General features: G+C 39.8%; 1 protein-coding gene across 1 annotated transcript in view; it reads left to right on the top strand.

Moving 5' to 3' along the window:
• The window catches only part of mfr (ferlin family C2 domain-containing myoferlin misfire), a 193,117-nt gene extending 169,052 nt beyond the window's left edge, over positions 1-24,065 (top strand). The window contains exons 13-27 of the mRNA XM_089645736.1: positions 2,198-2,321; positions 2,990-3,255; positions 3,615-3,790; positions 6,145-6,336; positions 6,853-6,969; positions 7,679-7,834; positions 7,911-8,111; positions 8,191-9,519; positions 9,617-9,751; positions 9,848-10,281; positions 11,083-11,396; positions 19,004-19,202; positions 19,641-19,879; positions 21,288-21,567; positions 23,064-24,065. Of these exons, the coding sequence (XP_089501862.1) occupies positions 2,198-2,321; positions 2,990-3,255; positions 3,615-3,790; positions 6,145-6,336; positions 6,853-6,969; positions 7,679-7,834; positions 7,911-8,111; positions 8,191-9,519; positions 9,617-9,751; positions 9,848-10,281; positions 11,083-11,396; positions 19,004-19,202; positions 19,641-19,879; positions 21,288-21,567; positions 23,064-23,244 (4,343 nt within the window). The 3' untranslated portion in view covers positions 23,245-24,065. The remainder of the gene's footprint in view (positions 1-2,197; positions 2,322-2,989; positions 3,256-3,614; positions 3,791-6,144; positions 6,337-6,852; positions 6,970-7,678; positions 7,835-7,910; positions 8,112-8,190; positions 9,520-9,616; positions 9,752-9,847; positions 10,282-11,082; positions 11,397-19,003; positions 19,203-19,640; positions 19,880-21,287; positions 21,568-23,063) is intronic.
• Positions 24,066-26,758: the final 2,693 nt, after the last annotated feature.

Here is a 26,758-nt window from a genome sequence, read left to right as displayed (position 1 = left end):
ATACGTGGCGAATTGAATCCGTTCGGGCCAATGACGTTCATTGGTTTAACTAATTTACTCCCTTTTTAATATTTAATTTTAATGTTTAACTAATTTACTCCCGCGGGCCACATTGTGGCCCGCGAACGAATTATAAGTGGCCCGCGTGAACCATTTTCAAAAAATCCGCCAATTTTAAAAAGTGTCGCGGGCCCGCGGTAAAACAACGAAGGCGATTTAGGCTACTCAGAACGAGAATCAGTGACGAAAAAATCGAACCTGTTGAACTTACTTTTTAAACAAAAATACACCGGTTTTTGATATAATATTTTTTTCGAAATGGAATCCCGTAGCCACCCCCCCCCCCCCCATGGAATTCGAAAAATTATTGTGGGGAATCACATATGATGTTTTTGGGTGCGCGGATTTTTTTCCCAGCGAAGTTCTGTAACAACCCCCCCCCCCCCCCCCCTATGGATTTAAAATATTTTGTGGGGAGCGCACTCATTTTGAATTTTTTTTGTGGGGAATTATGTTTTATAGAAATTCTCTAACAACCCCCCCCCCCCCCCCCCATGGAATTAGGAACCGTAAGGTATTCAGTGGCCCGCCACTGATTCAAAATCGTCAATTTCGCCCAACTGTTAAAAAGGTTGAGCAGCCTTGCCATAGACATATGAATATTAGTAGACCTGCCCGAAGTGATTAAAAGCGTATTATTCCCCACTCCCCATACCGATTCCATTGGAGCCGGCTGTGCTCGCGTATGGCCTCAAGTGAATTTAGAAAACGTGACGTCATCATTCTTGTGCGAACTATGGTCGAGGCATCATCGGTTCATTTTACGAAATAACACGGCAAAATGGTGGCTTGTGGTATGAAAACTTGTAAAAATAGATGTGAAAAAGAGAATAAACCCAATTTTCGTATTACATTCTATATATAAGCATTATTTTACTTTATTTTAAGCATATTCACATCGTATAATATGAATCAGTTGTAGAAACATATATTATACTATCACATCGAGATACGTCTGGACGCGAAACACAAAGCTGGTTGGTTGCTGGGAAGTAAATTATGAACATTTATAAAAGTGTCTTAACTAAATACGTAAACGAAATATTCGACTCTGAAAGTAGAAGAAATTTATTTTGCCGAATTTGGACTTCGCAAATTTGTTCATAACGTGGCGAGTAATTTGCGCTCCCATGTAAAAATGTCTATTCATTCAAAAGCAGATTTTACTTTTAAGAACTAAATGGTGATATTATAATACGAGATGCCTATATACTGTCAGACTGATTTATTGACGAATCACAGTCAGCTTTACCCCCTTCGTTCTTCAACAGTTGATTTTACCCCTCATCTTTAATTTCTAGTCTATATATTCATATGTCTGTGACCATTGCATATTTTGGCTAGTATTTTAATTCAAAATTGCCAATTTATTCACATTTTTACGTAACTGTGTGGCGTTTGACGTTTCGGAATGTCAATTCATAGATATACCTCCAGTGTTGCAAGCGTACGTAATAACGGTATGGGTATTGTATTTATTTACTTAATAACAACGGTATAAATATACCATAAACAATAAATCAAATACAATGACATCAGAAACTCTAGAATGATATTAAATTAAGAGATGCAGGTACACGCAAAACTTCTAAGTAGACTTGCTAGGTTTAATTAATATTTATTGAAAATATATGATATTATAGCCTTCTTGCAGTTAAATAGATCTGCCACATCTGCTTATCTATTACTAACTTCATGTAATTTAGGTATAAGTGAGTACTTTCAATGCTCAACCCTGGTATTGATACATTTAAACATTATTTTGGAACGAGTAGCTCGCGCAAGTACATGAAATTCATTGAGGTTAAGTAAATTAGAGCTGCCTATACTGTATTAACAGTGCAACCGTGCTCGGGAAGTCAGTATAAAATCATCGGTAGTCACGCCTATCGATCCGATATTGTAAAGTTATCGATTTCACTGTGCTAGACTCCCTGGTTCCTTTTGTTTCAGCCTGGCATAACTCGGTGGCGGCTCGTGACTTTACGCGAAGGCAAAAAAGCGATGGTATTATAAAGAGGATTGATCAACGATGCGGAACTCCAAAAATGTTAAAATCAATATTAAAAAAATTGTAAAAAATAATAATGTTCTGATTGTGATTGCTGTTTTTAATCCTGATTGTAATGATTTTTAGGTTTTTTACCCACATTTGGGCCTGCGTGGGTTTACCTATATGGTTCCCCCAGGGAACACACCCTGTTGGATCAACATTCTGACCTCAATGCGGGACTGGGTGAAGGAGTCTCATATCGCGCTAGGTAAGTTACTCAGTTACTCAATTAGTTATTAATGGTTATCATGACACTATTTAACCGATGAAATCCAAATGATTAGCGATGGCAATAATCATCAGCATCATCAGTCCCTTTTTGTCCAGTGACATCGACCAACTTTTGGGTCACAACTACTTCCTATGAATGGATGTATTGTAAATGAAAAGTTGATTCTATTAGTAGTAGAGCAGTAACTTAACTTCTGAACTCCAGGCCCTCCATGGCTTCAAAACCCGTCAAGAGCAAATAACATCGTTTGAATGTTTAGGAATATTTTGCAATTCGAATAGAAAAATACTCACCCTCCCTTCGCACTAATTCAACCTTTCAAATTTGGCTGAACATGTAAAAGGATGACAGATTACAGAACACTAAAAATAAATCAGAACAAAGTAGTTACCCCAGCCGAAGCAACCCAGAGGCCGAGGTAGATGTGGATTGACATTGTGGGAGAGGATTGGAACAGGGCGGAAAGACCTGCGAACTGGAAACGATTGGTGAGAATCTTAGGGTTGCAACTACGGATTTCCTACGGGGAATCCCTATGAGGAACCGCAGTCAGTAGGGAACATTTGCAGAGGAGGCATGAAGGTAGGAGGATACGCTGGAAAGTAAATCATACTATGATGAAGACAAATGATCGTTTATTTCAGGGTCCTGATATCGATCAGAACAGAGGTTTCCGAGAGCCACGAAGCGGTACCCTACGCCGTAGAAGTAATGCCCTGCGCGGTGCCTTCGGAGGCGTGCTGTAGCGTCGAGGAGAATTTCCTACTTTTCTCAACCATCTTCGACGCCACCATGATAGACAAGCGGCTGAGTGAGAAGCCGATCAGCTTCGAGCTCAGCATTGGCAACCACGGAAACGCAATAGACGGCCTCAACCAGTCTTCACGGACTTCTGAAGACTTATGTGAGGGTGAGTTCATGCTTGAATTTCTCTCCCTCTGTAAACCACTGTACCACAGTGCTATCAGAGCCAGGGCATGTGATAGGAAAATAGAATCATTATAATATGCTAAATACATTGTTTATGAGCGGCTGCTTGTCAGTGGCGTTACTTATACTTCACCCAGTAATATGCTGCTGTGCGGAACAGCTAAACCGAACTGCACTCGTACCAGCGAGTTTCGGAGCAACAAGGTCCAACGTCTCGTCTCCCTACTTGTCTCTCTCTTTCATCAACCATTCACTGAATGGATGCTCTTGACGATATGAACAGTTTATTGTTTCTTATTTTATTATCTATTGCAACTATAATATTTGTTTAACTTTCAGTTTCCATCCGCGCCCAAAGCACGATGGCTCCAATGAAGGTGCTGTCCCACGACCGTTACCACTACTACCTGCCGCTGTGGGACAACAAGCCCTGCGTGCACGTAACTTCCACGTGGCCCGACCACCGACGCCGGATGTTCATCTCGAACATGATAGAGAAAATCAGCGACAGCGTGGTAAGTCAGATTATTCCTCCAAGATCAGACCAGTTACATACAAAAATACCCTAAAATATTAATAATACATCAAACTGCAGTGAAATAGTTGCAATATCAACAATTCTAGCCGCAAGAGGCCCTAGTGTAGCATATTGACGTTGACATTCCTTTCAATGGCGGTAAATTGAATGTATGTAGTACTTGGGGCGGTGTTTTGCGTAATTTAAATTTATCTAAGTCGTTTTCAGGACGCCAAAAAAATATATAGAAAATAGGGGCCCGCTTTTTATGCATATTTTATTTTAAAAACACTTTGTACACTCAAATAATAGTGAGAAGTAAGTATTTCAGTTTCCGGGATGCATTTAAAATCAAAATCGTTTGTTTTTGATGTGAAGATTTAAGGTTAGTTTTTTCCTTCTCTTATTTAACCCAAAATATGAACAGATGATCCTAAAATAGGTTATTCTATTATGTTTGGATTTGATTAAAAATTAATTAGAAAAACTAACTTAATACTATTATGTTAAAACATAGAGTGAATAAAGGGCGTCGAAATACTCGTAGTTACTAAAATGCATTATTTTACGTTTGCTGAAAGTAAAATATTTAATTCTCACTTTTGATACAAAGGCTTTTAAAATAAAAAGTGCATAAGCGTGTCCCCATTTTTGTACCATTTATCACCTTGATATCTTACTGGGAAGTGCTTTAAACGTGTTTAAAATCATTCACTTTGGATATTGTCTTCGAATCTATGGACGAAAAAGCCCTGGACGGAGCAATTCGAGAACAATTATTTAAAAAGCTAGTTAAATTTTATAAAAACATATCCCATTTCCTGTCTCATCAAACATCCAAAAAATCGTAAGCCTTTATAACTGCATTAACAAATCATAATTGTTCATTATGAAGCACTCTTCATACAAACCAGTTCAAAAATTTGTCATATAAGATGGCTGCCAGGCAATTTCCCCTCACCCTAGATTTGTTCATACAAAATCCATTGACCTAAAAAGCCCTGGACAGATCAATTGTGCGAGTTTGCATGAATTTACGTATGTTTTGGCTTTTTTTTTCTTCCCTTCACCCCGCGGCCACAAATTGTTTTCGAGTTGCTCCGTCCAGGGCTTTTTAGGTCCATGTTTGACTAGGACAATTATTGAAACATGAAATTTCATGATTTTGAGATACAAATTTTACTATTTTACAGTATTTGCTGATACTCAAAGCAATTTAAAAAGTGGACTCACCAAATGTTTTTCAATTAGAGATATCTATAAACTTGACCCAACTGATAATCCAGGGGGGGAATAGTGGAAACACGATGAATGAAGTAGGTGGACTTCACTCACGCTGCCCGCTATCTACAATTTAAAGTTGGACTTTGGAAGCAAACTAACTGGGTATAGCAATACTACTGAAATCTTCATCATTATCTCTATTAAACCCATACAAAGTTCATACATATTTCACGCAATTCTTTGAATCCTCTAAGGCAAACCGCTTATACATATGTTGCTCCAAGTAAAGTACCTTATTTTGGATTGTGTTAATTTAGAAAATGATTGTAAGTGTTTGAAATTTTTATTCTTCTATGAGAGGAAAACATAGGCACGAAAGGGTTCGAGTCCCAGGTTTGACCTGTGTATTAAAAGGGAAGAAGAATTATTAAACGTACACGACATACAGTGCTATTCCACACGCTAAATTATAAAACAAATGCAGCATCTAATTCGACAATTAACCGAGCTCTTCATACTCTAAATAATATTTGTATTAACTTTAACATTGACATTTTTTCGGATTCACTGCCCAAATTCAATCGTGGCAACATGTCAATAATTTAAAGAATTCAATGCGCATACATACAGACACACACACACACAAACACTCACACATACATTACACACGTCACACACACACACCTATAAACTACACAAGTCACCTGGTAATTAAGGAATAAACATACTACTTAGCAGACATTACAAGGAAACATATCATAGGTACACAACATGAAGTATCTTATTCCTGTATATTGTTTCATCTCTGTAAATCATGTACTGTTTGTTTCAATAATATAAAAAAATATAAAAATAAAATAAAATAAATTAAAAAAATAGAAAAAAATCTGATATTGACAAAACTTAGAAGCGGTTCCTTCACTGTCACTGGAACTGAAACTCTAGCCGCCTCGGTCTGGAGGTCATTAGAACAGAAGTAACACCCTCCTTAAGGTATCTTCAGGTAACCATCGTAAATAAGGAATGCGTCTGGCGTCACTGGCCTATTATCCATAAGGATTGCATTCGGAAATATTGTAATGATTGACAGCAATTTGTTTAATGTTTCACATCGACTCCCTTGTAAAGGAGGAAGGGCTGCGCCTGGCGTCCGAGAAGCACCACGAGGACGACGCTGTGGAAGCACTGCGCGTGACGCTGTCCGCGCTCAACGCCGCCTGCGCACGCTTTGTGCAGCTGCGGCGCGCAGAGCACCTGCCCGCCCATGGCACGGTCACCGAGCTCGACCGAAGGAGAAACGAACTGTGCCTCAGAGAAATTGTAACACGTCATTTTAATAATTACCTACCTTTTATTTATCTCCACAAGGAGTACCTATGTCTTCTGCGGAATTTTCTTCTCGGAAGACATACCATTTCAGAGCTGCCAACCACAAATCAATGCTATCTTGTCAACCCTTCCATGTCAATACAGCATTCTCTCCAGACGTCAAATTTTCTTATGTAAAAATTAATAATACCGAAGATTGGAATTGGAAAATTAATATTATTACTTGTATAGCGCCTATTTCGTAGGAAAATCATTTTAAGGGCGCTTTACAACTTTTTTTATGTAAACTTATCACTTATCAGACTTATAACCAATACAATGCGTATAAGTTTATTACTAGTGACTAACAACTAAGATTAATAACTAGTGACTTTTAACTAGTGAAACTAATACATATTGACCGTTTTTGCACAGTCAGAAGTTTCAACTAATTGACTGGCTTATAATATGGCGGTTTGAAATCATACATTCTGTGTAAAATATTTAGTTTGACATGGGTATTTATAGGAGAACATTGGTGCAAAGAGCCGACATCTGAAGGCTATTGTGACTATATCATCATTCAAGGAAAGGTTCCGAGCGGCCCATTCGCTTTTGGCGAAAATTAAATTCCTCGTGGAAGACGTGAGTATTTAATGTTAATACCTCATTTGTTGAGCGATTTTTTGTGTGCATGTCTGTTACTCTGGTTCAATGAACTTAATAACTCGGATTTGATTTGAATTCAAATGTCGTTTTTAAAACTGGAACTGATTTTGTTAAAAATGTAGACGAGCGATAATGTTGGTAGGTATCTATCCTAACTGACAATGTAATATTATGTGTACAAAAGTTCGTTAGTTTCTTTGCCCTTTTTTCATGCCATTTTCAACCTATCGACGTGATTTTTGCATAGTTAGAGGACTGGGAAGTGACGTAGGCTACATACATCCCAAAAAAACATTTCATTTTTATGAGAAAATTCTTTTTACAGTAATTTCTCCCTAATGTTGGTAGGTACCTATAATATAATACTTTAAATGCCTTTTTCAAAATTGGATTTATAAAACCCTTGACTTTTCTAAAAATTAATGGGAAAAAAATGTTAACGAAGATGAATGTATGGTTTGTATTTTAAATGAGATCCCTGAGACGTACGAGTTGTAAAACCATGTACATTCGAGCGAGAAATGCATACATTCTGATGTAGGTGTATTGAGTAATATTAAGATGGTTTGGGCATATAGACCTAATCAATGAAGAAAGGAGTGTAGGGAGAATATATTATGTTAGAAGAAGTGGGGAAGTGCAGTCCATTCACCATTAATACTAATCCACCGTTCTGATGGTCCAGCCCCAAGGTGCCCTACCCGATGTGGTGATATGGGCGGTGGGCGGCGGAAGGCGCCTGGCCTACCAGCGCATCCTGGCACGCCATCTCCTCTACTCGCCGCTGGCGGAGGAACAGGGCAAGCTGTGCGGAAAACCTCACACAGTGGTATTCCTGAAGGTAACTTACTTTAAACTTGTGTAAGATTCAATAACAGGAGGTACTCCGCTACCATCAATCTCGTTATTATTTACAGCTACCCGGGAAAAAGGCGGCCGGTGCTGGCGGCTGGGCAATCCCTGCAAAACTAAACCTCTACCTGTGGCTTGGCTTGACCAAGGAGAAGATACACGTCCTTGATGGTCTGCCCGCGGGATACGAACAAACTCGGGAAGTACGCAATATTGAGCGCCAAGAGCTGCCCCCACCAAACACCATCCAGTACTTGGAGTCACATGTTGGTATTTTAAAAAGTCAAATAAAATAAATAAAATGTGCCAGTGAAACTTTAGAATCAATTTTTGTTTTTTTTTCAGACATTCCAACTGCGGGCCTACGTTTATCAGGCACGCTCCCTCATAGGCTCCGATGCGTCTGGACTCTCCGACCCTTTTGCTAGGGTTATTGCGGGAGAATACTGCAGAACAACCAGAGTTATAGATGAAACATTGAGTCCAACTTGGGATCAAACCCTGGTCTGTGACGATATAACACTCTTTGGTTCGCTGGATCAGATAAAAGATGACCCTTTTACGATAACAATCGAAATATTCGATCAGGATCAGGTGGGAAAATCAGAATTTATCGGAAGGGCTATAGCCAAGCCACATGTCAAAACTTTAAATGATGATTACAAGAAGCCTTCCTTAGAATGGTACGAAATAACGCGTGGACTCGACCATGCAGGGGAACTTTTAGCAACTTTTGAATTACTCCAGGTCACTAGAGGTCACGCTGGAGAACTGCTCCCTCCCACTGGAGTTCCAGACCTGCCCTTGAGCACAGAAGCCAACCACATCCCGGTTCCTGACTCGATTCGCCCCACCCTGGCTAACTACAGAATCGAAGTGCTGTTTTGGGGTTTGCGGGACTTGAAGAGAGTACATTTCTTGTCTGTAGACAAACCAAGGGTGGACATTGAATGTGCAGGTAACATATTGTCCTCTTCGGTGATCCAAAATGCCCAAAAAAATCCTAATTTCTGTAGCTCTGTTAAAATAATGGACGTCGAATTGCCAGAAGAAGAACTGTACAGACCTCCTCTAACTATACGAGTGGTGGATTGTAGAAGTTTCGGACGTTTTACATTAGTCGGAACACACATGATCAACTCGATTCATAAATACATTCACCATCCTGTGGCTAAGGAAACGACGCAGGATTCCAATCAAAGTAAAAAATCTAACCACAAATCACTCGAGCAAGCCGCTGATCGGTTTGGATACAGCTTTGTCGAAACGAAAGTACAAAAGGAAGAAGATCAGCAAGAACAAAGCCCATTATTATTCCGTGAACTGCCATTTCCAAATAGTTACGGAACAGGATTCTTCAGTAAGAAGAAAGTTAAAATAGAGGAAAAGAAAAAAGGACAATCAACCGATGTTGAAGATGAGGATGAAAGTTCACGTGATTGGTGGACGAAATATTTCGCCTCGGTCGATGAAGTAATAGAAATTAGACGAATGGATAAAAACGCTAAAAATAGAAAAAACGACTCATTTTCAGCCATTACAGAAACAGAAAAATGTGCAGATGGAGAAAAAAGAAAAAGATTTAAAATGATTGGCACTACTGCTAGGGTCGTCTCACGGCTGAGCCCAGTTTGCGATAAAAAGAGGAGCTTACCTAGCAGTGCTTTATGTCAGGTATGAAATCGATATTTTTATATACCTACCTACATGTGTACATAACGTCAAGTCATTTAAATTTACATATTATTTAATACTTTTTCGAATATTCTAGGTATTTCCAAACGAGCTAGAAGTACAATCTCTTTTCAATGAGTTCAAAGATTGGCTACAGACTTTCGAATTATACAGAGGTAAAAAAACTAGCGAAGAAGTAGAAAATGACAGCCGAATAGTCGGAACCTTTAAGGTAGTTGAATAAGAACCTTTTTTCCGTCTCGCTACTTTCTCAGTTTATCAATTTATTTATTTATTAATATTTAACGTTTACAATTCCCAATTTTAGGGGGCTGTGAAAGTTTACCAATGGCCATTGTTAAAAGGAGTGGAGAGTATCGGATTCGACCCTCAATACGGCTTTTTCCAGGGAATGCCATCAAATGATCCCCTCAGAGTTTTGGTCAGAGTTTACATAATAAAAGCGAATGACCTCCACCCCATGGACTTAAACGGGAAAGCCGATCCTTATATTGTCCTGCAGCTTGGTTCCAAAAAGATCAGTGACAAAGATAACTATATATCGAAGCAGTTAAATCCGGTTTTCGGAAAATGCTTTGAAATGGAGGCTACATTCCCTCGTGACTCGATTCTGACGGTGAAAGTTCAAGACTGGGATCTGGTCGGGTCGGATGACGTTATTGGCGAATCTAAAATAGACTTGGAAAATCGCTTTTACAGCAAACATAGAGCCACGTGCGGGATCTCACGGACCTACGAGGAGTAAGTACCTAGCGACCATTTGTCTTTTACGGGTTCTAACTAAAGTTATAATATTATTTTGATAACATTTCATTTTTTTAAATTAAGGGTTTTGAAAAGGACGACGTAGAGCCATTGGTAGAGCAGCTGACCGGCAATCAGAAAGCTACGGGTTCAATTCCCGTCGGAAGCATATATTTTTTCTCCGGAGATTTATTCAATTTATATTGTAGGTGTTTGAGGCTAATAATTTTGGCTTAAAAATAATACTTTTCATGTGTATAAATTTAAATATTTATTGAACATTAAGTAAATTTACGAAGTAAACTCAATTTATTGTAAGGATCTGAAAGGCGAAAAATATTAGATGTCGTTTTATCGCATAAAACTGTTAATTCAAGGTTTGACTATCCTGCCGCTATCAGTTTGCCGTCACTACATGTATCTCCGAAACATACTAGGTGAAATATATTATTTCTCAACAATAACTTTGTATACAATTCTGTTACGGAGAGAGTACACACTCTGGGCACAGCTTATAGATGTTGCTGATATTGTTGGTCGTTTTAAATCTAGACACATTAAAAGCCAATTAATTCTAGCACTGTTTTGTTCACGTAAATAATAAAATCTTTTTTTTTCGTATACTAATTTCAATGGTTTTTTGAATTAGTGTGATACTAACTTTAAAAGTTTTTTTTTATTTTAAGTCTTATTTTCAAAATGGTTTATTTTTTTTGTACTGTTGTTTTCAATTTAATATATGATCGTTATGAAAAGCCCAGTAGAGTGATAATTAATAAATAAATAATATATTTGAAGGCAAGGATACAATCGGTGGCGAGATTCCATGAAGCCAACTCAGATACTAGCTAAGCTGTGCAAGGACGGAAAACTCGAGCCACCGTGCTACGAGCCTGGAAGGGTACGAATCGGCAAAACAATCTTTGAAATGGATGAAAACCTGCACAACACTCCGGGCACATCGTCAAGCGACGACGGCACCCGGAACAGGCTGTGGGAGGAGCGCTCGGCCCTGCAGGTTCTGCACCGCTGGCATGAGACGCCGCGGGTAGGCTGCCCCCTGGTTCCCGAGCACATCGAGACTCGGCCCTTGTACAACCCTGACAAGCCAGGTAAGCCTTTCTATACTGACAATTGGCCCTGCAGGTTCTGCACCGCTGGCATGAGACGCCGCGGGTAGGCTGCCCCCTGGTTCCCGAGCACATCGAGACTCGGCCCTTGTACAACCCTGACAAGCCAGGTAAGCCTTTCTATACTGACAATTGGCCCTGCAGGTTCTGCACCGCTGGCATGAGACGCCGCGGGTAGGCTGCCCCCTGGTTCCCGAGCACATCGAGACTCGGCCCTTGTACAACCCTGACAAGCCAGGTAAGCCTTTCTATACTGACAATTGGCCCTGCAGGTTCTGCACCGCTGGCATGAGACGCCGCGGGTAGGCTGCCCCCTGGTTCCCGAGCACATCGAGACTCGGCCCTTGTACAACCCTGACAAGCCAGGTAAGCCTTTCTATACTGACAATTGGCCCTGCAGGTTCTGCACCGCTGGCATGAGACGCCGCGGGTAGGCTGCCCCCTGGTTCCCGAGCACATCGAGACTCGGCCCTTGTACAACCCTGACAAGCCAGGTAAGCCTTTCTATACTGACAATTGGCCCTGCAGGTTCTGCACCGCTGGCATGAGACGCCGCGGGTAGGCTGCCCCCTGGTTCCCGAGCACATCGAGACTCGGCCCTTGTACAACCCTGACAAGCCAGGTAAGCCTTTCTATACTGACAATTGGCCCTGCAGGTTCTGCACCGCTGGCATGAGACGCCGCGGGTAGGCTGCCCCCTGGTTCCCGAGCACATCGAGACTCGGCCCTTGTACAACCCTGACAAGCCAGGTAAGCCTTTCTATACTGACAATTGGCCCTGCAGGTTCTGCACCGCTGGCATGAGACGCCGCGGGTAGGCTGCCCCCTGGTTCCCGAGCACATCGAGACTCGGCCCTTGTACAACCCTGACAAGCCAGGTAAGCCTTTCTATACTGACAATTGGCCCTGCAGGTTCTGCACCGCTGGCATGAGACGCCGCGGGTAGGCTGCCCCCTGGTTCCCGAGCACATCGAGACTCGGCCCTTGTACAACCCTGACAAGCCAGGTAAGCCTTTCTATACTGACAATTGGCCCTGCAGGTTCTGCACCGCTGGCATGAGACGCCGCGGGTAGGCTGCCCCCTGGTTCCCGAGCACATCGAGACTCGGCCCTTGTACAACCCTGACAAGCCAGGTAAGCCTTTCTATACTGACAATTGGCCCTGCAGGTTCTGCACCGCTGGCATGAGACGCCGCGGGTAGGCTGCCCCCTGGTTCCCGAGCACATCGAGACTCGGCCCTTGTACAACCCTGACAAGCCAGGTAAGCCTTTCTATACTGACAATTGGCCCTGCAGGTTCTGCACCGCTGGCATGAGACGCCGCGGGTAGGCTGCCCCCTGGTTCCCGAGCACATCGAGACTCGGCCCTTGTACAACCCTGACAAGCCAGGTAAGCCTTTCTATACTGACAATTGGCCCTGCAGGTTCTGCACCGCTGGCATGAGACGCCGCGGGTAGGCTGCCCCCTGGTTCCCGAGCACATCGAGACTCGGCCCTTGTACAACCCTGACAAGCCAGGTAAGCCTTTCTATACTGACAATTGGCCCTGCAGGTTCTGCACCGCTGGCATGAGACGCCGCGGGTAGGCTGCCCCCTGGTTCCCGAGCACATCGAGACTCGGCCCTTGTACAACCCTGACAAGCCAGGTAAGCCTTTCTATACTGACAATTGGCCCTGCAGGTTCTGCACCGCTGGCATGAGACGCCGCGGGTAGGCTGCCCCCTGGTTCCCGAGCAATCGAGACTCGGCCCTTGTACAACCCTGACAAGCCAGGTAAGCCTTTCTATACTGACAATTGGCCCTGCAGGTTCTGCACCGCTGGCATGAGACGCCGCGGGTAGGCTGCCCCCTGGTTCCCGAGCACATCGAGACTCGGCCCTTGTACAACCCTGACAAGCCAGGTAAGCCTTTCTATACTGACAATTGGCCCTGCAGGTTCTGCACCGCTGGCATGAGACGCCGCGGGTAGGCTGCCCCCTGGTTCCCGAGCACATCGAGACTCGGCCCTTGTACAACCCTGACAAGCCAGGTAAGCCTTTCTATACTGACAATTGGCCCTGCAGGTTCTGCACCGCTGGCATGAGACGCCGCGGGTAGGCTGCCCCCTGGTTCCCGAGCACATCGAGACTCGGCCCTTGTACAACCCTGACAAGCCAGGTAAGCCTTTCTATACTGACAATTGGCCCTGCAGGTTCTGCACCGCTGGCATGAGACGCCGCGGGTAGGCTGCCCCCTGGTTCCCGAGCACATCGAGACTCGGCCCTTGTACAACCCTGACAAGCCAGGTAAGCCTTTCTATACTGACAATTGGCCCTGCAGGTTCTGCACCGCTGGCATGAGACGCCGCGGGTAGGCTGCCCCCTGGTTCCCGAGCACATCGAGACTCGGCCCTTGTACAACCCTGACAAGCCAGGTAAGCCTTTCTATACTGACAATTGGCCCTGCAGGTTCTGCACCGCTGGCATGAGACGCCGCGGGTAGGCTGCCCCCTGGTTCCCGAGCACATCGAGACTCGGCCCTTGTACAACCCTGACAAGCCAGGTAAGCCTTTCTATACTGACAATTGGCCCTGCAGGTTCTGCACCGCTGGCATGAGACGCCGCGGGTAGGCTGCCCCCTGGTTCCCGAGCACATCGAGACTCGGCCCTTGTACAACCCTGACAAGCCAGGTAAGCCTTTCTATACTGACAATTGGCCCTGCAGGTTCTGCACCGCTGGCATGAGACGCCGCGGGTAGGCTGCCCCCTGGTTCCCGAGCACATCGAGACTCGGCCCTTGTACAACCCTGACAAGCCAGGTAAGCCTTTCTATACTGACAATTGGCCCTGCAGGTTCTGCACCGCTGGCATGAGACGCCGCGGGTAGGCTGCCCCCTGGTTCCCGAGCACATCGAGACTCGGCCCTTGTACAACCCTGACAAGCCAGGTAAGCCTTTCTATACTGACAATTGGCCCTGCAGGTTCTGCACCGCTGGCATGAGACGCCGCGGGTAGGCTGCCCCCTGGTTCCCGAGCACATCGAGACTCGGCCCTTGTACAACCCTGACAAGCCAGGTAAGCCTTTCTATACTGACAATTGGCCCTGCAGGTTCTGCACCGCTGGCATGAGACGCCGCGGGTAGGCTGCCCCCTGGTTCCCGAGCACATCGAGACTCGGCCCTTGTACAACCCTGACAAGCCAGGTAAGCCTTTCTATACTGACAATTGGCCCTGCAGGTTCTGCACCGCTGGCATGAGACGCCGCGGGTAGGCTGCCCCCTGGTTCCCGAGCACATCGAGACTCGGCCCTTGTACAACCCTGACAAGCCAGGTAAGCCTTTCTATACTGACAATTGGCCCTGCAGGTTCTGCACCGCTGGCATGAGACGCCGCGGGTAGGCTGCCCCCTGGTTCCCGAGCACATCGAGACTCGGCCCTTGTACAACCCTGACAAGCCAGGTAAGCCTTTCTATACTGACAATTGGCCCTGCAGGTTCTGCACCGCTGGCATGAGACGCCGCGGGTAGGCTGCCCCCTGGTTCCCGAGCACATCGAGACTCGGCCCTTGTACAACCCTGACAAGCCAGGTAAGCCTTTCTATACTGACAATTGGCCCTGCAGGTTCTGCACCGCTGGCATGAGACGCCGCGGGTAGGCTGCCCCCTGGTTCCCGAGCACATCGAGACTCGGCCCTTGTACAACCCTGACAAGCCAGGTAAGCCTTTCTATACTGACAATTGGCCCTGCAGGTTCTGCACCGCTGGCATGAGACGCCGCGGGTAGGCTGCCCCCTGGTTCCCGAGCACATCGAGACTCGGCCCTTGTACAACCCTGACAAGCCAGGTAAGCCTTTCTATACTGACAATTGGCCCTGCAGGTTCTGCACCGCTGGCATGAGACGCCGCGGGTAGGCTGCCCCCTGGTTCCCGAGCACATCGAGACTCGGCCCTTGTACAACCCTGACAAGCCAGGTAAGCCTTTCTATACTGACAATTGGCCCTGCAGGTTCTGCACCGCTGGCATGAGACGCCGCGGGTAGGCTGCCCCCTGGTTCCCGAGCACATCGAGACTCGGCCCTTGTACAACCCTGACAAGCCAGGTAAGCCTTTCTATACTGACAATTGGCCCTGCAGGTTCTGCACCGCTGGCATGAGACGCCGCGGGTAGGCTGCCCCCTGGTTCCCGAGCACATCGAGACTCGGCCCTTGTACAACCCTGACAAGCCAGGTAAGCCTTTCTATACTGACAATTGGCCCTGCAGGTTCTGCACCGCTGGCATGAGACGCCGCGGGTAGGCTGCCCCCTGGTTCCCGAGCACATCGAGACTCGGCCCTTGTACAACCCTGACAAGCCAGGTAAGCCTTTCTATACTGACAATTGGCCCTGCAGGTTCTGCACCGCTGGCATGAGCGCCGCGGGTAGGCTGCCCCCTGGTTCCCGAGCACATCCAGACTCGGCCATTGTACAACCCTGACAAGCCAGGTGAGCCTTACTATAACTGACAATACGTGGTAATAATGCTCTCTGGGGCACAGATTATATGATTATATTTTTCCTCCATTCGGGTAGCCGTCTTCCACTAGGAACAGCCTAAACAAGTATTACTATTATAATGCAAAAATATATCTGATATATCGGACAGACGGAAAGGACTTTCTCAACTAGATTCAAAAATTAAATACGATGTTCTAATAATAAAAGCACGTTTCCAAAATTTGCAGCATATTTCTTAGTGGAAAATCACGTTCCGCTTGACAACAACGAGCCTAAACACATCTTCCACAGTTTTTAGTGTGTTCACAAGAATTAAACAATATAAATAAGATAATAGCAGTCACTTAATTATTTAAAAAAATACGAAAACATTACCATTTAGAATAAAAACACATAAATTTGTTTTTGACCACTATTGTTTTATTTTCACTCTACCGGTTTCGGAAGAACCCTTCCTTCGTCAGGAGAATATTAAAATCTGATCTACTACACAAAATATTGACATATATATACAAAAATGTTAAGTGTTTGAGGGAGGGGTGGACAAAGTGGAAGGGGTAATTACAAGAATTCCAGGAAGAACAGAGCGGTTAACTGGAAATATGTCTAGAATAGGACTATAAGACAGATTAATTTGGTTATTTATTATACTGGAGTTATTATTGAGGGATTTTCTGATTTCAAGTGCTTCTAAATTATCTAATTTTTTGCCTTTGTTACTACGGTGAAGAATTTTAACCCCTGTATCTTTACTATAAGTATGATCGGTGGAAATGAGATGATTGGCAAACTCTGAAAAATTATTGTTATTTAAACATCTTATATGTTCCGTGATTCTAATATTTATACTTCTAGTTGTCTTACCTATGTAGAACGATGGACAATCATTGCAACATAGTTGGTAAATGCCTGAGTGGCTAAATTTGTGATCTTTATCTTTAGTATTTTTAAGTAATTTTCCCAAGTTGTTATCAGTATAGAATGCGGGTTTAATGTGGGTAGGCAAATTTTTTGTACTAAGTGAAGAAAAATTGGATATGTATAAGATTTTACGCCATTGAAAGGGATTTATGATTTTATTATTAGTTTCAGGTGTACCAAATAAAAATGTATTCGTCGAAATGAGTTTAAGTTTCTTATTCAGGATTTTATCAATTAGGTGTGTCGAGTAACCATTATTTAGAGCAATTTGTTTTATTTTTGACAGTTCAATTTCAAAATTAACAGCTGATATTGGGATTTTTACTAAGCGGTGTACCATTGAATGATAGGCAGAATGTTTGTGTGATATCGGGTGGTTTGACGTGTTATGTATAGTTATATCCGTGAATATCGGTTTGCGATAGATGTTAAATTCAATTCTATTATTTATTGAAGTTAGTGTTAAATCCAGAAAAGTAATCGATGCATTACTGCCTACCTCTACAGTGAATTGAATGTTTTTATGAAATGAATTTATAAGAAGAAGGAATTTAGTTAGTTGTCGCTCTGTTCCCGTCCAGATACAAAAAATATCGTCTACATATCGTTTCCAAGTGAGAACATTATTTAAAAGTGATGACTTACAATTAAAAATCTTATTTTCTAAGTTATTCATAAAAATATCTGCCAACAGTGGGCTAGTAGGAGCTTTCTTGGTAGCCCTTGGCTCTGTTGGAAGACGCAGTTATACTGGAAATAATTTTGATTAAGGCACATATTGAATAAACGAGATAGGTCATCAATCATATCTTTATCTACTGTTCTTCCTGGAATTCCTGTAATTACCCCTTCCACTTTGTCCACCCCTCCCTCAAACACTTAACATTTTTGTATATATATGTCAATATTTTGTGTAGTAGATCAGTTTTTAATATTCTCCTGACGAAGGAAGGGTTCTTCCGAAACCGGTAGAGTGAAAATAAAACAATAGTGGTCAAAAACAAATTTGTGTGTTTTTATTGTAAATTATGATGAGCCACAAAGTGAATGCTTTTTACAATTACATTACCATTTCCTATGGGAAAAACCGATTTCAAAGTACCCTACAGAATATGGCATCTATTGTCACAATTACTTTCTTACTAAATCGGTTTAACCGATAATAATACATTATTTACATCAAAAAAATTGAAATTGGGCGGGGATAAATAGAATAACATAAATAAGTCGTATCATCGTGGCATACCACAGTTTGAAAATGACCTTGAACGCTGAAACACCTGTCACAATGATAAAAAAAAAACTGAAATACTAGCAGAACCTAATAACAACATTGTTAAATTTGATTTACATTGCATTTAATTAAAGAAAAATTAAATGTTGTTCTACGAATCAAATACAAAAACAATTAACGAAATAATACAGTATTACTAATTAGATTCTTATACACCGCTGGTTCAATCTTAGTATGGTCAAGCCGGCCTTGAGCCAGGTTTAAGGTTATTTTAACCATACAAACGCCGTTGTAATACGTCAAGTTTTTACTGATCTTACGCGCCGCATTATATTTACACCGCGTTCATAAGTAAGAGGTTAATAATAATAATAAGTAAGTGAGTATACACAAAAATAAATGGCAAAGAAAAACAAGAGATTTGAGAACGTTCTGGAGCTCTCGCTACACGGAGAAAACTTGCTGATGTAAAATATTGCTAATTTATTAAGGATCTCTTCAAATTATTCCTAATCTAGTTTAAAACGGGATTGCAGACCACCTTTAACGAACGAATTGATAGGTTTCCTAGTAAACTTTCAGTAAAACACTAATGTGGTATCGCGATGATTCTAATATTTTCGCGTTTCGTCATTGTATATTATCAGGACAAATGCATGTGCATAAACACGTGTTCCGATTTTAATACATCAGCAATGCTCATTTTTCTCTATGTAAATATGTCCCGAAACTTGCCACTACATTGGATGTTATATAGTCGACACATTTGCACAAGAGGTTGGGAGAATGTTAAGATGGGTCTTTGGAAAGGAATATGGAAAGTTTCGGCGTTTCTTAGTAGACGGTGATTGATATTGATTTTGATCGGACAATGTTGAAAAAACATACGTTCGTAGTCTGCCCAGCCTTGTTGTTATTCCCGAATTATGTATCAACCAACAGAATTTTTTTTTTAATTACAGGTATAGAACGAGGGAAAATCGAAATGTGGGTCGACATGTTCCCCATGGACATGCCACCTCCAGGACCTCCAATAGATATTTCCCCACGAAAGCCAAAGGCCTACGAACTCCGGATTATAGTATGGAATACTGACGATGTCGTTCTTGAAGATGATGCCTTTTTCACGGGGGAGAAAATGTCTGATATATACGTTAAAGGGTAATGTGAAGACAAAATGATTATTTTTTAAACTTGTTATTACTTAACTCACTGAAAAAGCGTAACTTTTAAAGCGATGACAGAGGTCGTGGGTTTGTTCTCCTGTTGGGACCGTCGTCTTATTTAGAGCGATGACAGAGGTCGTGGGTTCGATCCCCTGTTGGGACCGTTATCTTATTTAGAGCGATGACAGAGGTCGTGGGTTCGATCCCCTGTTGGGACCGTTATCTTATTTAGAGCGATGACAGAGGTCGTTGGTTCGATCCCCCATTGGGAACGTTATCTTATGTATTTGTTGAGTCGCGAATTATGGGAAAGGAACGAAGCAACCGCAAACTGCGCGAATCTTTGTCTTCTTTGAAAGTTGTCCTGTAAAACCTTTATACGTTATTCCAAGAAATTGATTATTACTTTTCCGTTATGTATTTGTTAATTCAGATGGCTGAAGGGTCAGGAAGACTGCCAAAGCACCGACATTCACTACCGCTCCTTGACGGGAGAAGGGAACTTTAACTGGAGGTTTACATATCCTTTTGACTATCTGGTAGCTGAAGAGAAGATAGTCACATCTAAGAAAGAATCTCTATTCTCCTGGGACGAGACGGAATCTAAGATCCCGGCCCGGTTAGAGCTGCAGGTCTGGGACGCGGACCACTTCTCAGCCGACGATTTTTTAGGTAAAAAGTTAAACCTTTAACACTCTCAGATAAGACAACCATTCAGTAGTACATTGTTACTTTAAATGATAAACTAATGTTTACAAGACAAGGCTTTTATGCAAAGCACAAACGATAGCAAATTATTATAAGCAACGATTATTAGCCTAAAACACACAGACAAATTGAAAAAATCTTCCGTAAAAACAGCTGAACGCTGCTGATCAGAAAGCTGCTGGTTCAATTCCCTTCGGCGGCATATATTTATTCTCGGAAGTTTTTTCATTTTGTATGCGTGTTTTAGGCTAATAATTATTAATATTTCTTATAATAATTTAGTATTTGAAATATGATTTGAGATTGAACTATTTTCATTTGATTTGTGATTTATTTTATGGTATTATGCCGTGTTACGCTACCTCCTTCTTTAGCCAACGTTTCGGACGCATTACAGTGTTCATCATCAGGGCAGATGTGAAAATTGGGGTGAAGTGTGTGAATTTTTCTTTGTATTGTAACTATGGGCTGTAAGGTAGATTTATAAGCCCAGTTTCTTGTTTAATATGTTACGTATGTTCTTATTTTTTCCATTGTGAGATTGATATACTTATTCCATTTAACATTTTTATTTCTTAAGATTTCGAGATATTTAACATTAGATTTATGATTTATTACATGTACCTAATGTCAATACACATTTTTTCCTCTTATAGATAGAAGGGAATATAATAAGTTGTTTTCTGTGTTGAGTTGTAATCGATTTTTATCGAACTATTTTATGATGAACTTCATGTATTGATTGGCTGCAGTGGTAATCTCGTGCCATGTTTTTTTTCGATAATTATTGCAGTTATTATTAATTATAGATCTGTAATTATTATCAATAGACTGGCCGTGAACATTAATTTTTATTGCGGATTGAACCTTCCTTCCCAGGGAGTGAAGTCAACAACAATAAAATCTAAGCCAAATCTCAATTGGATAGTACCAACATTCATTTCGTATATTAACGTATAATGTCAAATAATTTCAGAAAAAATCATTTGTGCACACGTGTGTTTATATGATTGCCACCAAAAGTAAATTGAATGCATTGTCATCGGCAACTAGTCTATTTGCCAGCTCTATCGGATCTCAGGAAGTTTGTTAATTTCCACTTCCAAGATTCCATTTCATTCTATCATTAATTCAATTTTCTTTTTTTTTTAAATTTATTAATTTACTCAAAGAAAACAAAATCAAAATCCAAATGTATTTAAAAATATTATAACAGTTAAAATTCTTAAGCATTTTTGATGTTTGGAACTCTTTTGTGAGTTGTCGTAGCCAACAATCAGATAATACATGTCAGTGTATGTACCTTAACGTTAACGTTATATGTAGTATGGATAACAGAGGTAGGCAATTATATACAATTATGGTATTTTAGGTGCAATGACTCTGGACTTAAATCGATTTCCAAGAGGAGCCAAGTCTTCAAAGCTTTGTACATTAGACATGTTGAAGACAGACGGATCGGTGCCAACGGTGAACATTTTCAAACAAAAGAGAGTAAAAGGGTGGTGGCCATTTTACGTCAAAAAAGACAATGATGAAATCGAGTTGACCGGAAAAGTTGAAGCTGAAATACATCTTCTGACAAAGGAAGAGGCGGAAAAGAACCCCGTGGGACTCGGTAGGAACGAGCCGGACGCCCTCGACAGACCAAAGTAGGACTTTATTTTACTAAATTATTAATTACAAACATTATTCATACCATTTAACGAAAGAATTCAAGTTACGAACTCTCTCAGATATTATAATTATTGTTTCCGACTTGGCCTTTTTTAAATTAATAATGGAATTATAGACAGCCCTGATTTACTGAGTCTTATCACCTTCAACATACCAACTAGAACTAATCAAATAATATCAGGACTGAGTCATTTACTGACATTGTATCTCGCTTGTACCTACGTTTCGTGCAGTTGGCAATGCTTTAGCCGAAATTTTAGAAGTGTTCATAACTACACGGAATATAGTTACAAGAAGGCTATAATAGCAATGAAGGTTAGCATAATACTATTCTTATGCATGGGTTCTATATAATTTTAAAAGCAAATTTAACTTTGATTACTATTCCACTCAATTATTATGTAGGTACGTATTATCACATGTTAGTAAATACCTATATGAATGTCATTTAAAGGATAGAGAGTAGGATTATAGAAATAGTCTTCAGTATGACAACATTTATTATTTACGCGATGCAAGTGATAATGAATATTGCGAGAGCTATCGTCAAAGCTAGTGAAGTTTTGGGTTCAAAAGAGGGCGAGTCAGCACGCACTACTGTATAATAATCCTTTGTCCGTTTCCGTCTCACTCTAACTGCAAAAGTCAAACTGATACTTTCTTATCCAACATTAAATCATTCACAATTACCTAAGCCGTGGAGAGATAAGTCATTGTCTATTTATTTGGTAAATATTAGTTAAGACTCGTGAAATTAGGTACCTACTTCATTTTTAACTTCGCATTTATGGGTAAATCAATCGATTTATGACATGGGGTTGAGTCGCTAACACCACTGAATCAGTTTCTTTTTTCAGAAATTCATTCAAAACACCTATTTATATTTTTTCGAAAATTCAATTGTTTGTATGAAGAGTATCAGGAAATCGGCCAAACTGGAATTTCCTAAAAATCTTCATACAAAAGTCAAATTTTCGAAAAAAATATATAAATCCTTTTGGACTAAACAACATCAATAATTTATTAGATTTTTTAAAACTCAGGACTATATCACACCCAACAGTCACGAGCCGCCACACTCCTCACTACCTTCAGCCTCTCAACTGGGGACACCCCAATTGGGGATGCCATAGTCTCACCGGCTCCAGGGTTCTTGTGCGGTATTCACATACAAAAAAAAATAACAGGCAATGCGACAAAATCACTAAAAATACATAAAAAATTAATAATATTTTAAACCGACAGAAACTGTTATAGCTAAAAGTCACTAAAATGTATTTTTGCTTCAAATAAAATAAGATCGGATTACGCCATTTATACATTCTAAGACTTTTAAAAAAACATTTTTAAGACTTTTATATATTATAATCCAATAGACAATTAAAATTATTGCAACCACGAAAAACTTGTCTCACAACTGTCAATTAGTTAGTTAGTGATAGATATGTAACAATGTTTGTGTGTTTTCCAGTCGACCTGATGCATCCTTCATGTGGTTCCTTAACCCGTTGAAGTCAGCCCGCTACATCATCTGGCACAACTACAAATGGCGAGTGCTGAAGGCATTGCTGATAATCGCTTTATCATTACTCATCCTCGTATTCTTCTATGCGCTTCCCGGATACAGCGCCAAGCGCTTCATCGGAGCTTAAATTTAATTACGTGGTGTGATATTACGAAAACAATATACTAACATTTTAATGTAGGCAGCAGTGGTGTGAACATTCCTAGTATTGAGTGCTACATCAATTGCAACGGTTTTTGGACACAAAAACAGTAAAAACCATATTATTAGTAGGTAAATATTATCATTTTCAACATGTGCCTACGGAAATCATAACCCAGCGATGGGTTCTTGCAGATAACGCAGCTAAGAAATGAAAAAACATTAAAATGTAAACATTACAATGTTAAAGTATAAGTGCGTAAATAACATTAAACTCTCCTTATTCCCGGGGTTAAAGAAAACTTAAGCACCAATCAAATAAACTTTGCTATTAATGTTAGATTGTATTTATGTATAAGTTCTCATCGACCAACTAAAACATTGGTTCGTGGTGCTTATTCGCTTTTGCGAATTTCCTGACAGGTTCTTCGACTTTCCGCGAAAATATAGTGAACTTTCAAAAATCGATTGACTAGAAAATAAAAACCCGCTGCCGCGGTTTGAAGAGTACAACGGTTCTTTTGAACATAACAGATGGCGCCACTTCCGTTTACAATAATCCTAAACTCTGTACAGGTCATTAGATAATAATAATCTCAGATTCCACTCAGTGCACACAAATTTATTGAAAATGTAAAAATGTACGATAATATATTCACAAAGTACCAAAATCATTTGTCGTCTTTCTGATAAACTCGAGAATGATATGCTTTTAATCCAAGAAAGCTTTGTAAATAAATTATTATAGTTTTGTACCATTTAATGACCTCTAAATAAATATTAACTGATTGTTCTGCTCATTGAAAACGTAATCATTTTATTTTTAGGAATATAAAACGGTAAAAAATTATGATAGATCTAAAACTATGTAATAGCAGACCAGATGTATTTTAAATTTCAAGTTGATAATTTTCAAATATTCATTATTTTATTACTAGTATGAAAATTGTATGATATTTAATTCAAAGATTATATTGGTATATTAATAATAAAATAATGTAAACACATGATGGAAAATAATTTTAAAAAAAATTCTTCAACACTATTATTATACCAACACAAATTAAATTGAATGATTAAACTAACTACTAACAGGAAACTGAAATGTGAAAATATACATTTTTTGTGAAAATCCTGACACTGTAAATTTAATGCATATTTCTTATATTAAAATAAAAGAGAATATTATCTCCTTATGAAGTTTTTTAAGGCTTTTAAAATTTATAATATTTGTGAAATCGAATGACTCATTTAAAATAATGGAATCTTTAAAAGTTTAGTGTGGTGATTTACAATTGATATTGTATTGTATTAAAAGAAAAAATATGTTAAGTAATTAATTTTAATCAAGCCTATCAAAAATATGTATCGGCTTACAAGTCAATGTATAATAAGTATTATGTATTACAAATTATTAACTTAATGGGTTTAATTAACAATTACAAAATATCATGGGTACCTTAAATAGATTGATAAATCAATAATTTGATAAAACTTTAATGTCTTATCATACTTAAGACGAATGTAAATTAAAGAACACAAAATGCATAATATATTAATTTTATAGAAATATCATATATATATTTAATATCCCACCCGATTGTTAGTTGCAATCTTAAAATGGACCTACAGTACTGAACCTAGTAATTTGATATGATATAATGTATAAATGGTGCATATCGTGAGCATAGATTCATGGTATAGCTTTACATTATATATGAAGTGGTTCACTGAAAAAATCGTGATATCATTTATTTTATATTACGCAGTTTTGATGCTGTTAAATTTTTTGTATATAATATAACTAATTCTTATGAGTGTGTATAAATTGATGTAAGGAAATGTATTATATAGTTTTTTCTCGACAATTATTTATTAAAGAAATTAAATAACTAACCAAAGAGAAGAGTTGCAGAAATTTAAAACAACATCAACACCATCTATCGGACAAAGTGGAGATTAGTAGGCATTTCGAGACAATTCTGTATTCAAAAAGTTTTGCTATAATCCGAAAGATGTCAGTTAACAAAATTTTAAAAACATAAGTTAGATAATATGAATGCTTACAATATAATGTAGAAGTAAAAAAATAAGTAAAGGACCCATTATCTATAATTTTTTTGGGTTTTATAAAATTTGAACCATTCATTTTTATCAGGAGCTAATATTTTATGATCTTTCGAAAATCTATCTAAAACAAAATATTTTTTTATGTATGAATAATTAATGATGAGGTTGGTGACACATTACGCTATACGCATCGTGGCTTAACCCACCAATAGGAATGTATGGTGAGCGATATGCTGAAATGGGCCAAGCCACGAAAATATAGCGCATTTATAGCGTGGTCTGTCCCAGGCTTAAATGAATTAAATAAATAATATTATGTGTTCCGCTTTTAAAAGGTTAAGTTGTTATAATTATTGAAGTTAGGAAATGTAACATCCCAACATTATTTTTGAATCACTCAAAGATTTGTATAATTCCCATTCTTGTATCGCATTTACTTGTTCTTAATGTTGTGTCGATGTTGTGTTGGTGTTATGATAATAACAAATGTAGTTAACATTAATAATAACATCCAGGGACGAATTTATTTCGGTGGAAAAAAGAAATCTGTTTCTTTGGCCTTTATAGATTTATAAAGAGAAGAATGTAAGATTGAGTTCTTATAAAGAACGTTTAGCTTTAGTCGTTTCGATTCTTCGTCGACTGTTAAAGGCAATGTCCAAATTATGCACCAGCCAAAACGGCAAGGCCTGGCTCAAGGAGCTTCGAATATGATAACTTTTTCAATTATTATAGTGAAGCATACTGATAGTATGTAAACTAAATTAAAAACAAACATTTTGTCTTGAAGCCATTGTATATTACATACATTTGGTTGGCATTTTTTGTAAATTACGCGTTTTGGATGCCTTTCATATCGTCTCGGAGAGAATGAAGGGATAATAAAAGTAGACGAATTAACAAAAAACATATTTGTAAATAAAAGAGGTAGGGTAGGGCGGGGCTAGTTGAACATGATTTTGCTAATTTGACCCCAGAATCGAAACTCCTATGGATATTTTTGTTTTTTCAATTTATTAAGATAGCTTCATTATCTGGCTTTATAATTTTATTCATGAAATGATATAATACGTTGACCTTATGCAAGATATTTTAATTTTCACGCAGAAGGAGAAATGGTTCAACTTGCCTCATAGGTGGGATTAGTTGAACCAACCCACGGGGCTTGTTGAACAATATAGTGTCATATATTTATTATCATTTACACTCATGGTTTAATGAAACAAATTAAGATATAAAAGTAAATTTATTGATATAATGAAATAATACAGAATTAGGTTATAGAACGATTATTTTATATAAAAAAAACCGAGTATAATAAAACAGGTAAGTTTTCTTGGAATTATTTAATAGATAAAATCGTCAAATGTACAATGGAATAGTTCCAGATGTGCACTTTTGGTGTGTCCACTTTAGTCAGGAGTGACAAC

This window comes from Hesperophylax consimilis, chromosome 23, assembly GCF_061612785.1.
Source record: "Hesperophylax consimilis isolate HC1 chromosome 23, BYU_Hcon_1.0, whole genome shotgun sequence".
In the NCBI taxonomy this organism is placed as follows: domain Eukaryota; kingdom Metazoa; phylum Arthropoda; class Insecta; order Trichoptera; family Limnephilidae; genus Hesperophylax; species Hesperophylax consimilis.
The sequence above is the reverse complement of the archived record's forward strand: the minus strand, read 5'-3'. Positions and strand labels throughout refer to the sequence as shown.